Source organism: Vicugna pacos, chromosome 1 (genome assembly GCF_048564905.1).
Source record: "Vicugna pacos chromosome 1, VicPac4, whole genome shotgun sequence".
Classification (NCBI taxonomy): Eukaryota; Metazoa; Chordata; class Mammalia; order Artiodactyla; family Camelidae; genus Vicugna; species Vicugna pacos.
Genome location: NC_132987.1, coordinates 9,206,245 through 9,220,251, shown reverse-complemented (window position 1 = coordinate 9,220,251; position 14,007 = coordinate 9,206,245). Strand labels below are relative to the sequence as shown.

Sequence of the window (14,007 nt, the reverse complement as noted above, 5' to 3'; positions counted from 1 at the left end):
ATGGAACAACCCTGAAACTTTTCTAAGTCAGGACTTCTAGCTAACTGGAATAATAATTCCATCATCCTTATGACTTTTCAAATAGAATTTCTGTGATTTCCAGCCAAAAGCATTTTAATTAAAACTCCACAATTTCCAGTTTGAGTTTCTTTATCTGGCAATGAGACATTAAAGACATTTATAAAGACACTGTATGGGAACTATCCTTCCAGGTTGTTATCATTTTTCCAGTCTTTCACAACTGTCTCACTGCCACATAATTCAAGAGCACAATTTTGGTTTGTTTTTTAGCAGCTTATTTTTTTTTTGAAAATTTCAAAGCATTACATTTAATTTTCATAGAGGCAAGATGACTTTTTCACACTTGTGTTTCATCAGTTTGTGCTTATTTTTTTTTATCTAAAATGCACAATTGCAATCGTTGACCTTGAACAATGCAGGGAATTGAGTTGTGACCCTCTGCAAAGTCGAATTATAGTCAACCCTCCATACATGGGGTTCCTGCATATCTCTAGTTCTTCCGTATTCACAGTTCCATGTCTTCAGATTCAACTAATCGCTAGTTCATATAGTATTGTAATATTTATTATGGAAAAAATTCTGCATACAAATGGACCTGCACACTTCAGACCTGTGTTTCCAAAGGCCAACCGAAATTAAGGATAATAAAACCGGCTGGATCATAGTAAATATTCCGCATAACTCACAGGGATTGCAGGCTCACTAAAAAGTAGCCTTCGGCCAGCTGAGAGCTTTCAGAGATGGGGGGCATCTGATAGGATTGGAGACTGAAGGCTATCAATTAATTTATCAGTCCCATTGATTGGATGGCAATCAGTCAAGATCTATGTATGAAGTTGAGCAATGTGCAATTACCGATTTTATTTCTCAAAATGGTTAAATACTAGCAATTTCATATGATTCAACCTAAAATTATACAGCATGGCCTTCAGTCTCCAGTGTTTAAAATCCAATTAGAGAGCTAAAATATACCTACGGAAAAAAACCGGTAGTTCAAGTCAGTGTATATGTTGGTATTTCAGCTTAATTCTCTCGGATCGCTCTGAGAAAATAGATAAAAAATACATTTTCACTTTCAGCCAGCGTCTGTGGCTTCTTTCTGGAGGGCTGTCCTTGGGCTACTGGAGCCACCTTGCCTAGCCACGCAGGGAGCTTCAAGTGCCCGAAAATGCGCATCCTTTTGGGAAGCACCACAGAGGCGGCATGCTTGGCGTGGGAATAGAAAGTTCCAGCTCCCAGTCCAGAGCTGCCCTGTGGGATGAGGCTGAAGCCCCTTTCTGTGGGGCATTGTCTGACATCCCACCCTTACCTGGCTTCGTCCTCTTTCTGTTCCTGTTTTTCCCACTCTATTACTGGTTTCTGCTGGAGAATTCCCTTCACAAACCGCCTGCACACAGGTCCTCCACTCAGGGTGCACCTCTGGGGAACCTGTCACAGAAAGACAAGGAATGGTAAGGGCAGACGGTGTGACGGGGACAATATTCATGAGAAGGTTTCAGAGGTGGGGCTATAATTGCCCACCGTGCCGAGTAGGAAAGGCTTCAGAATGTAACAGAAATTGTGGGTTTCATAGATATTCATCTATTCAACAGATAGCCAGGGGGTGATTACCATGTGTCAATGAACAGCAATGGCAGTGGGAGGACTTGCTCGGCCAGTGGTTCTCAGATTGTGACTCTGGACCAGCAGCAGCAGCAGCACCTGGGAATCTTAAAAAGGCAAATTCTCAGGCTCCACCCCAGACCTCCTTTTTCAGAAACTCTGGGGCTGAGGCCGAGCTGTTTGTGTTTTTACAGTCCTTCGTGCACTGAGGTTTGACAACACTGTACCAGGGAACGATCTGGCTTGAACACTTGCTCTGCTCATTTTTGCCTGGGAGCTCAGGTCATCGATTCGTTTCTCTGATGTTTAGTTTCCTTGTGTGAGAGGTAAAGGTGATGCCACCTGCCTTTTGGGAGCCCAGCAAGTGTTAATTTTCTGCCTTTGTTTCCCTCCCTGTTGCTTTTCTTCCTATTTTCCCTTTTTTTCTGCTTCTTCTTCCTTCTCTCCTTTTTCCTCCTCCTCCCACCTTTTTTTCCTTCATTTTCATCCTCCCTGACTGCCTGATGTTGTTAACCTGGCTAGGAAAGAAGGGTTGGATTTCCCCAGGTAGAGAAGGAGGACTAAACTTCCCAGGCATCAGGAACAGCTTTCAAAAGCACACCTGAGTCACAGGGAGGGGACCCTTTGGCCACAGGGAAGTCAAGGATGGACCGACAGGAATGGCAGGCTGGGATGAGCATACAGGGGCTTCAGACGTGAGCTGTGACTTGAACTATACGGTAAAGGCAGTGGGGAGGGGGACTGAGAGTAACACGGTGAGAAGCATGATTTGGGCAGATTTATCTGACACTGATCTACCTCAGCTTGAGGAAGGGCAAGATTTCAGGCTGGGAATTCAGTGAGTAAAGATTTATAAATTAATCCAAGCAATTAATCCAAATAAGAGACCAATCAGGGCACTGGTATTCTAACTAGGAGACAGAAGTAGACAAGAATCTAGGATCTCTTGTGAGGGGAAAATCCGCTTTGCTGGAGGTGAAGGTGAAAGACAGAAAGTGATGAAAAATGGCTTTGAGAGTCTAAGTCTGACAGAATGGGGATACCACTGTTAGCAAAAGAGGAGCCAATGGGAGGAGAGTTTGTGGAAGGAGGCACACAGAGTTTGAGGCGAGGGGGGACTTACGGGTTCCCATATTCATCCTTTCAGACATCCAGGATAGCACTGTTCTCAAAAAACCAAAAATGGAAATTTCCATAAATCTCCCTGGGAAGACAGCTAGATGAGCGAGCTGAAATATACATAATTTATGCTTCTGTATTTAAGACAAATTTCAGTCTCCACTCAGTGAGCTTTGGGAGAGATTTGTAATCAGATAGCCAAATAAAAATGTTTTGAACCACAAATGGGTTATAGACATAGAGCATTGTGCTTGTGTGTGATTTTTTTTCTACGTCTGCAAAATGTGTCGAGTTCACAGCAGCCATGCCAGTCCACGAGGTTGCCTTGTGTAGTTCAAAGCATCGTCCCCACCCAGACTGGATGCACCAAGTGCTAAATTGTTGGTTTGCAAACTCACTCATCAGCTCCCCAGGTGACATATGAAACCGGTCCCCACACAAAGAGGCAGGGAGAGACCAAAGAAAGAGCCAGACCTCTCCAGATGGGTAGGTGGCAGGTGCAATAAGCAAAGGAACTTACATATAAGGCTTGTCTTGGGCACCACAAAATGAGTAGGTCTCTGCATCCACCTGCTGGAATCTTAAAAGTATATACAGAGACCTTTACTGTGCTCAGCCATGTATCCAGTCCAGATGGTCTCATTACCAAAGTGTTCGCTCAAGGCTGTGTCCTTGCAAAGGGCTCCCACTGTGGGACTGGTGGGCAGAGTGTACATTTCAAGGGTGGGGTAAGGGGTCGGGAGCCTCTGATTGTCAGGTCTGGCTCTCAGGTCAACCAGCGGTCAAGTCCTCTCCGTGACCTCCCCCCAACATCAGTTCCCTTCCTTATGAGTTTCTTTCTTCTAACTTCTAACTTCCCATCCATTGATTTAAAAAGATCCAGGATCCCCAGGGACTTCCAAGTATGTTGTGTATTTGGTCTTTCTTATTTAACATGTATTTAGAACCATTTTCTATTGACTATGATCCTTTCCTTAATATCCAAGCTCTAAGTATTTTGAACCCTTTTTTGGGGGGTCCAGAGTTTTCCTAGCAATGGGAAAAGATTTTTCTTTCTTTTTTTCTTGGTCATGAAAAGATACACATATCAGTGATCCCTTTCTGATACACCGTGAGGTTTATTTCCTGGGGATTTTTTTTTTCCCTGGTATCTTCTATTAAAATTGACACTTCTGTGCTCAGGTATTCCACATCCGACTCAAATGGAAGGAAATTTGTGTTAAAGATTCATTTTGAAAAGCTACTTAAAACAATCGGATCCATACATCAGCATAGCATGGTTCAGTGCTGAGGCATTTGGCCAGAGGCAGTCTGGAAAGATGTCTGGAGACAGCGATCACACTCTCCAGAGAGTTGGAGAAGAGGATTGCTTCAGAATATTCCAGAGGACATTTGCTCCAGGAGAGAGATGTATTACAGAAATACTTTGAGCAGTGATTCTCAAATTTGAGCAGGCATCAGCATCACCGAAAGGGCTTGTTAAAGCAAAGACGGCTGGAACCTACACCTAGAGTTTCTGCTTCAGTAGGTCGGGGGTGAAGCCGGGGAATCTGCATTGCTGATAAGTCCCCAGGTGATGCTGCCACTTCTGGTCCAGTGACAACACTTTGAGAACCGCTCAACACTTAGGGAGAAAAACAGCCCCCCAAAAGATAGGTTAGCTTGAGGCAGGAACAGGGAATAAGAATGTGTTACTTCCATTTCTTTCAATTTTAATGGCGCATGGGTTAATTTTCATAAAACACAACTTTGTTTATACATCTAATTTACTCCAAAATTTCACTCTTCATTTGCTTCTAAATACAGTCTTAATAATTAACTAGAAATTGAAGATCATCAGCAGGGTCCCCCACTTTTCCCCTGCATTCTTGACAAACTAGCTCATTTGCTGCTCCTTAAAAAATTCTAAACCCTCATGTCCAACACATTTGTTCTCCCTGGAGTGCATTCTTACCCTCACTGTTCTTTTTGCTTTTCAGAGTCAAAGTCCAGTCCCTTCTTCTTTTTTTTTTTTCTTTTTTTCTTTTTGGTTGGGGGAGATAATTAGGTTTACTTATTTATTTATTGTTAGAGGAGGTACCAGGGATTGAACCCAGGACCTCATGCATGCTAGCCATGTGCTCTACCACTTGAACTATACCCTCCTCCCAGTCCGCCCCTTCTTGAAGATTCAACTAAATTCCTTCTCTTTCATAAATTTTCTCAGATAAGGTAACTTCTTACCCTAAACTTTTTACATACATTTTTTTTACTTTGTTATTTTTATTTTGCAAAATATTTCATTTCCACCTATTATAGTTAGGAGGAAAAAAATTCAAATACTATGATAGCATTTACTTTTGTGACAGCCTTTTTAATCTTCAGATCAACCTTATGAGATAGATGTTATTATAATATCCATTTTACAGACAATTTTCTTCTGTATAGTTCACTATACAGTTGACTCTTGAACAAATTAGGGGTTAAGGGAACCCACCCTTCACGCAGTAGAAAATCCTCGTGTAACTCATAGTCAGCCCTCCTTATACACAGTTATACATCCACGGATTCAACCAGCTGCAGATGGTGTCGTCCTGTAACTGTCAACACTGAAAAAAATCCAAATATAAGTGGACCCAAGCAGTTCAAACCTATGTTGTTCAAGGTTAAGCATATTCTAAGTTCAATGTATATGATCTCAAGCATGTGATTTAAATACATTTGTGTTCTTCCAAAGTACCCATCACCAGGCCTTGCAAATAATAATGTTTATTAAAATAATTGCTGTATTCAAGATAGTCTTCTCTGGGTTTCTATAAAGCAGTGATGGTTAAATATTCAAATACTTGAGAAGGTTAGTTCTACAGGCTTCTCTGTGAACTAAATTCTGATGACTGAAAATAACTGGGTGATTCCAGGGTACTTGGTTCTCTGTCCTCAGTTCAGGATAACTCTGAAGGGCTGGTTTAGTCTAGAGCACCCGTGGAATCTGGAATCGGCTGAGGCCTTTGCTGAGACTGCACTGAAGTTCAAGTTTTCCCTTCACCCAACCCGGCTTCCTTTAGTATCTCACAACTCTGGATCTTAAGGGTTCTCCTCATTAAACTTCCTGCACACAGATTTCCACGTCTTCAAAGTCTGTTTCCTGAAGAACCCAACCTAAGACAAAAGGAGCATGGACAGGTGACACTAAGTAATCTTATTTTACTTTTTTAGAGACAATATTGTAGGAGGGAAATTATATACGCTTTATAATCAGAGAGATGGGCATGTATCAGGTGTCATCTCAGGGAATTCATCTCTCTGAGCCAGTTTTCTCATCTCTGAAGAGTGATTTTATTAGGACTAAAGACAGTCCTTCCCATACAAGTGCCCCGTAGGTGGAGGCCCATGACTGGGCAAAGCTGACTCACTGGAAGGCTCACCACTGGGGGCACATCTTTTTACCCCCTCCCAGATGTGCTGGTTATGGATTCATGTTGTAACACTCCCTTCATTTGTATTGAAGTTTCCTCTTAAAGAAGCCGCATGAATTCTAAGGGACTCAGTGTTCCAGGGGTGACATTTTCCTCTGAGTTTGAGAGGAGGGACAATTTTTCCAGCAGGAGAGACTGGGACTTACAAACCCTTGCCTCAGACAATGAGAGTTACGTAGCATCACCCACTCCTGCTTCTCAGTGGCTTCCAGCAGCAATGGCGTTGACCTCCTCTGTGGACGGCTCTGCCAGCCTTCCTGGTCCTAGCGTTCTCTCCTGATGATCTGACTGAATTGTTAATATAAATTAAATAACATTTATTTGAGTATTATTGACACTTCTTAATAAACCAACAGTTTAGAAAGTGTTGGGCTAAATTGAGCTCCAAGATTCTGAACTCTTGAATTTTCTCCCTGGCCATAACTCCAGATCTTGAGTCTTTCCTGTAACTTATCTCACACTAAACATGGTCTTCATTTTGATGACCTGAAATTCTTATGTCTCCCGGTAACCTCTGCCCATCACTCACTTTGCATTGGTAACATTTTCAGTTCTGTCTTGATCTTCAGCTTTCATACTGTAAGTTGACCACCAACCCTAAACACTAGCTTTCCTCTATTTAGTAGTTAACCGTGTACCAGGCATTATCTTAAACGCTTTACAACAAGGGTTTACAAAGGGTAGTTCTTGAGGCCAGGTGTATCAGCATCACTGCGAAACTTGTTAGAAACTTAAATTTCTGAAACCCACCCAAGATCTAGTAAACCACTCACTCTTGGTGTGGGGCTCAGTAGTCTGTTTTTGGATGAGACCCCCAGGTGACCCTGAGGAAAGCTGTAGTTTGAGAACCACTGCTTTACCAATATTATCTTATTTTATCACCAAAACCTAAGACTGAAGAGTACATAGTCTTATCCTGGTTTTACCATGAGGAAACTAAGGCTTACAGAGGTAAAGTAAATTGTGCAAACCTCACAACTGCAGGTGGCAGCATGGTAAACCAAACCCAAGTCTGAAAGATTTGAGAGTCCTTTCTCTTAATTTCCACTCCATGAAATCCCTCATTTGTTTTGTTGCCGAAACACGGCCCCCATACCTTGCTTACCAAATGAGCCTTAAGGACAGAGTTTTGGATGAAGCAGAAAAGGCAGCTTTATTTCTTTGCCAGGCAAAGAAGGTCACAGTGCACTAATGCCTCCAAGACTGTGAGCCTGCTGGGGAGAAAAAGCAGGGGGTTTTATAGTAAAATTGCAAGCGTTTAAGGGGTGGAGCTAGTTTCCACAGAGACTGCATACAGGGTTACAAATTGTTGCAAAGTTGTTCTTGTTTTTGCAGATGCAGTGGTCCCCTTCCCTCTGCTAGGTTTGAAGTTCACCTCCAGCTTTGAGACTCTTAATATTCTTGTACCTAGAACAAAGGGTGCATAGGAAGGGGGTCTGTAGAAAAATGCTCTAGAGAAAAACTTGTGCAGTTTAAAGTCAGGTTGATAAATGCTTCTAGCATTTTAGGCAGCCTGAGGCCTGGGGCCTCTTGCCACAGGCTCAGACTTGCACCTTGAACGACAGGATACAAGGAAATCATAAGGGGCTAAAAACAACTGCAGACGTGTGCAGTTGGGGTGTGTTATGAACGAGATGCACAAAACACCCAACTGCTGTTTCTGAGATGTTGGGGTCAAGAGGAGGGCACTGAGCATGATGCCAGCATGTAGCATCACAAGAGGGTTGGGCAGATCCCCCAAGCTTCCCTCCTCTCCAGCACAACCCTGGTCAGCAAGAGCAAGAGAAAAACCCCTTAAGCCATTATACAGTTAAGCAGTTACAAACACCATTGCAGAGACCAGATGGTCACCGATGATGATAATAGGACCCTGCTCGATTACAGTTTGATCTCCTAGAATTTCTACTTCGTTAATTACTAAACTTGCGTAAACCCTGCTGCATGCTTTGTTTGTTTCTGTACTTATGTCTTTGAATATTGCTGGGAGAGTAACAAATAAAAATGTTGATTGCCTTCATTATAATAAACGTATGTTTTCACTCCTGAGGCAGGCTCATACCTGGTGGGACCACACAGTGGAATTTCTTCACATCTCTTGCGGATTCACATTCTATACCTGTTAAAACTTGTTCCACGTATTCTTCATGTTTTTCTAGCTCACAGTGGTATTTCTGGGTGATCACAAGGTATCAGTAAAAGGCTCATCTCTATTTTCCTGGAGACACAGGGACATGAGGCTTTCTCACTTCCTGCCAATGTACCTTAGAATCTCGATACATCTTCTTGTTCCCGCTTTTCTTCTTGCTTCTGAGGAACAGGTGACCCTTTTCTCTGCTAAGATTGATTACCTACACCCTTGGTTCACTTGTTGCTTCTCTTTTCAGATATCACTCAATCAAGTCTCCTTTTCTTTTGCCTGGAGCTTCTCTCCCACACTTGTGGCCCCTTAACACCATCAACAAAATGTATTTGGACTTTCCTTTTACTGAAGAACAGACTTCCTCAATCCTGTTACCAGCCCTTGACCTCCAATCTCTCCTTTTCATCTTCTGTTGATAGATTATTCTTCAAAGAAATTTGACTAACATTTGTCTTTAATTTCTTTGCCACTCATAATAGTGATACCTTTCTAGTACAATAATTCTCTTGAATATAATCTATTAATTCATATAAACCAGGTCCTTTCCCAAAACAAAACCAACAGCTTTCTCAATATGTATTAATATTTCCCCTTTAATTGTTCTGCACCCCCCTCGTTACCTCGTTGTCCATCTCTGTTGACAAAGCTTTTCTCTGACGTGGTTTCTATGACACTAAGTTAACAGAACCTACTTGGCCACCTCTTCCCATCTTTTTTGGTTGTACTCTTCTATTTATTGAATTATTAGTTTATTCAGTCAATGAACACTTTTAGGGCCTACTATGTGCCAAACGCTAAGTTAGATGTTGGGCCTGCATGTGATATGTTCCCATGTATGTATGTTCCAGTCTTCTCAGACCCTACAGGTGAGTGCAAAAAATATAAATGAGAAAACAGTGCACTATCTCACTTCATCCTCACAACAGTTTTATGGAGAGTGAGATATTATCCATGTTTTACAGGTTATGACACTGAGGGACAGGGAGGTCACAGAGCTCCAAGCTTCTATTCTCAGCATGGTGTGTTTCTTTCTCCCTTCCACCTCACTAACCTCACATTCTCCCAACAATTTAATTTCATGTGCCCACCCAGGGATCTCAAACATGCGAGCAAACACAAACTCTATTCCAGAACCCATTTCCTCAGAGCAAGGCTCGAATTACGAACTGTGTAAATATCACCACCAGGACATCTCCCTCAGTGTGCTGACTAAAAATGTCCAAAGAGAACTCATTAACTAACAGCCTTTCCCACATCAACATAAACATAAATCCAGTCAACTGGAGGTTCCCTTCTTAAGCTCTCAGTGATTAATGATGTCACCATTTTTCTGGTCTTCTGGACACAGAACCACAGAGAGACGTTGAACAAATCTCTCTCCCCTACATAACTGCTGCATACTGGTCAGTATGTCTCAGATAAACACCATTATATTTCATTTCCCACAAGGATTATCATTGTTCTGACTTCGTGACCCCTTCCCTATGGCTTCGGCGGCCTCCTAAGTGCTTTCTACAGCTCCACCATCTTTTGATTCTAGATCTTTCATTCATTTGTTGTATCAGATCAGACTCCTCAATACATTTCTTTTCATGGCGGTCCCCTGTTCAACACTTCTCAAGTGAAGTACAAAACACTCAGGAAAGCATGCATAGCCCCTGCCAATCTCAAACCATTTATTCTCCCTTCTGTCATCCACTGGATGTTCTGGGCCAAAGGGCCCACTTCTCCCCATGCTTTTCTGTCTTCACTTTTTCACCTTAAAGGTCCCTCCTTTTTACCTCTGCCTGGGAGAATCATATCATGTTTAAAGTTTTATGTAGTCGGAGAGGATACGGCTCAGTGGTCAAGTGTGTGCCTAGCATGCACAAGGTCCTGGGGTCCTGGGTTCCAATCTTCACTATCTCCATAAAAAATAAATTTAAAAAATACACTTATCTACCTCTCTCCTCAAAAACAGAAAGTTTTATCTAAAATGACCTCCTTTCCATTCATGGAAAGACTTCAGTCTCCCCAAACCTCACTGGTGTTTGAACCCTCTGTAGCAATATGTTTGGTGTTTGCCTCTGGCACCAGAGGCTGCCAGATAGGGTGCTTCTCTGTATATTGCCAAATTCCTCTTTCAGAGTAGGAACTGTGTCAAATCATGCTCACCCTCAGGAAAGGCCTTTCCCATGGACACTTGCTGAATTGAAGTGGTGGGATGAGTATTTAAATCCAGGTGAAAACACGGTAAAGAGAGAGACCGAGGGTCAAACAAAGCTAATAGTCATGCCAAGTCAAAACAGGACATATCTTTCGGCACATCGACTGTTTTTCTCTGTTTCCTTGTTCTTGGCATTTGCTCTTCTTGGTTTGCTTTATCTGTTGGCTTGATAAGCAATTTAACTACTTGGTAATACACACCTGAACAGCACTGTATTTGGGAAAGTTAACAACTGGCTCCCAGGAAGAGGCATAGACTGCCCCTTAGAGGATGTTACTTAGCACTTTCTTTCAAAATAAAGTTGTGTTTGAAGGGTGGTCACTGTTGGTTGATTTTTAGAGCTTCTCTTGAGAACACATGGAGTGGCAAATTACCAGTCTCTCTCTCCACTTTTATCAGCATTCATAATGATTTCATCAATAGTAATTATTAATGCCCATCATGATAGTCTTGTATCTGTGGGGCATTTTATCCTTTTGCACTGTTTCCATGTTTATAAGTTATCTGGCCTCCACAGCAACCTAAAACCCCATGGCAGTGAGTGCCTTAGTGACATGTTACTCCAGATCATCTTACAAATAGGGGCTTGCTGGTAGTAGAAAGAAGGTTTATTTTGTTTGTTCGTTTGTGGTTTGCCACTCGAATTGTGGTCCTTAGATCAGCAGCCTCAGACCCACAATTAGCTATGCAGAATCTCAGGCCCCATTCCAGACCTACTGGGCCCGAATCTGAACTCTAGCAAGATTTCCGGGTGATTCCTCTGCACATTCAAGTTGGAGAAACACTCCTCTAGGTCCTAGACTAGGAGAATAGAGGGGGTGTTTTCATTCCCAGAGTATTATTGTACCTCGTGTGAGGGAGGGGGAGGGCGGATGAGACGATCGGGTGAGAGTAGACAAACCTCAAGAGAACACGGGTCCCCCAAAACGGGTGAGCATTCGTGTTTGGGGGAGGAGGGACTTCCCTGTATATTTGCAGCAGCTTCTTCTCCCATCTCTGTGCATCGGCACTGAGGTTGGAGGTTAACTGTTAAAAAGGAGAGAGGGTTGCGGATGGGGTGGGGGGGAGTGGGGGGAGTGGTTGTCAGGTAACTGTCCCCAGCCCCTGAGGATAAAGGATCTAAGCACGGAAGGAAGGGAAGCCCCTTTCCCGAGCCTCCTACAGCAGCTCACTGGAGCTCATTTCCAATATTTCTAGTTTCTGGATGCAGTTCTCCTCCTCCCGTTGCCCTGAACACCGCGAGCCACTCACTCGGTGAGAGCCAGCTCCCGGCCTCCCGCTTGCTTTCTGCCTTCTCCGCCGTCTCCCTCCGGCCCTCCCTCGGCGCCGGCTCGCACCTCTCCCGGCCGGTGCACCTCGGGCGGGCGCGGGCGGCGTGCCGAGTGCCCCGGGCCACTGCCACCTCCAGCCCGCGCCCGAGGGACCGCGCTCCCGGCGTTCAGGGACGGTCCTCCGCGGCCGCCGCTCACACCTCGTGGCGACCGCCGCCGCCGCCGCCGCCGCCGCCGCCGAAGCTGCGGGCGGGCAGCCGTGCGCCCCGGGGACCGCCAGCCCCGGCGGCCGCTCCTCCCGATGCCAGGGCCCGGGCGCCGGGCGGCCGCCAGCAGGAAGATGAAGGGCTCGGAGGGAGGAAGGAGAGAAAAGCTGCTGGGCTCTCCGAAAGCTCAGCCCGGCCAGGGTAAGTTGAGCGCAAAAGAGGTGGCTCGGCTCGGGTGGCGGAGTTGGCGGGGATGCTGGGCACGGCGCTGGGGGCGCGCCCTCGCGGGAGGCGAGGCGCGCGGAATGGGCTTTTTGCACCGGCCGGACCCGGGACCCCCAGTCCCTCGGACCCTTCGCCCCCGTGCCCTACTCGTTCCGTCCCCACCCCTGCTCCTTGCCTCCTCTGCTCGGCGCCCAGCAGAGACGTGAGGTTGCGGGGCCGGAGTGGAGAGCTCAGAGCTTGAGGGTCTCCGGACACAAGGGGCTGTCGAGCAAGGACCAAAGGGTCGGGGAGGCAGCGGCGAGGCGACAGGGTCAGCCTGGCTCTGGCCATCCTAGGCGACGGCTGAGCCACCGAGGATGGACACCCAGCCTCCTGCCTGTCTCCTAGAGGGTGTGTGAGGGGCGCGCTCCCTCCTCGGGAAACCTGGCGAAGTTGTTGGGATAAAGAAAGCATAGTTTGATGCTTGCCTTGTCTTTTCATTTGCTTCCTTTCTCCGTGAGAAGCTGTTGAGTTACAGGAATATCGTTTTGATATTTAGGGTGGAGTTGGGAGGCTGAGGGTAAACCAGTGTCCCTAAATCTGATCGCCCTCCTGGGCCAGGAGACAGAATTAAAAGTGAGAGCTCAGGGTCTGCTCACCTCGAGACTTTTTGCCTTAGGGGAGAAGTTTTATTGTGCGTGCAAATCGGGGTCAGAGGAAACCAGCTGCACCCAATATGGTGTCACCCCGTGTGAAATGCCCAGTACCTCATCTGTCTTGTTCCCCCTTACAATTCGGACTTGCCCACATCACGTGTTTCTGGGGACTGTGTTTATGTCTGCTTTAGCCTGAGCTGCAGCTAAAGTAATGAGTAACGCGCAGTTCCCGCGTGTTTGAGTGTCTCCAAATTCTGGAACCTTGAACTGACTTGGAAAACTGGACTACGTTCCATAGGTGGAACTAAGGCCCCTCCAGCTGGCGCTTTTCTGTGACATTCCTGTGGTGCTTTCTGGAAATGTGGTGGAGAAATTACTCTCTCTTCTTTTGAGGCAATTTGCTAGTTGGTCTGTTAAACGTGCCTTTCACGTGTGCATTCAATTCTAGTTCACCATGACCCCTGCAATCGACTAGAAAGATGTATCTCCCTCTGGGTTTTCATGCGAACCCCAACCCGAGTACTGGGTAATTCAGTCACTTTTCTCTGGTCCCTAAGCATGAAAGACAAATATGGGTCATTTCAAATTATGTAGATTGATGCAGCATAGCCTGGCTGGGGTTTGCTGCAATCTCTTCACATTTCCTTCCAGATATTCCTCAGAAATTAACTTGAACCCTCTTTTTATGGAGCTAACATATAGACTGGGGGAATGGACGGACATCCAGAGTTAATGTATTATCTTAGATTTAAATAAGTGAAGGGTTGGAAGCTCTCTGGATTAGGAGGAAGTGACCTGAGCCAAAAGTTAGGACTTCTGGGCTATGCCTGCTCTATGATGAAGTGGCTGAAGGACTTCTGGAGTCATTTAATCATAATGATACTACTAATAATAGTAATAATCACATTTAATATTCGTTTTGCATTCAGTGTACACCAAGCAGTGTGTTAAAGGCTTTATTATCCTTGCAAATGCTTAATAACCCCAAGAAGGTAGCATCTTTACCATCTCCCCTTTGTGGATGAAGAAAATGAGGCTTAAGAGATGTTAAATTTAGGACAGGTCAGTTCCATTAACCATTACACAACCTCTTTGAAGCTCATTTGAAGAGTGGAAGGACAACCTTT

The 14,007-nt window shown here is 44.8% G+C and overlaps 1 protein-coding gene across 2 annotated transcripts in view; it reads left to right on the top strand.

Annotated features, from left to right (window-relative positions):
• The first annotated feature begins 11,749 nt into the window (after nucleotides 1–11,749).
• ZNF385D (zinc finger protein 385D) overlaps nucleotides 11,750–14,007 on the top strand; it is a 786,854-nt gene continuing 784,596 nt past the window's right edge. For both annotated transcript variants that reach the window (XM_072948880.1, XM_072948876.1), the window contains exon 1: nucleotides 11,750–12,221. In XM_072948880.1, the coding sequence (XP_072804981.1) occupies nucleotides 12,116–12,221 (106 nt within the window). In that variant the 5' untranslated portion in view covers nucleotides 11,750–12,115. The remainder of the gene's footprint in view (nucleotides 12,222–14,007) is intronic.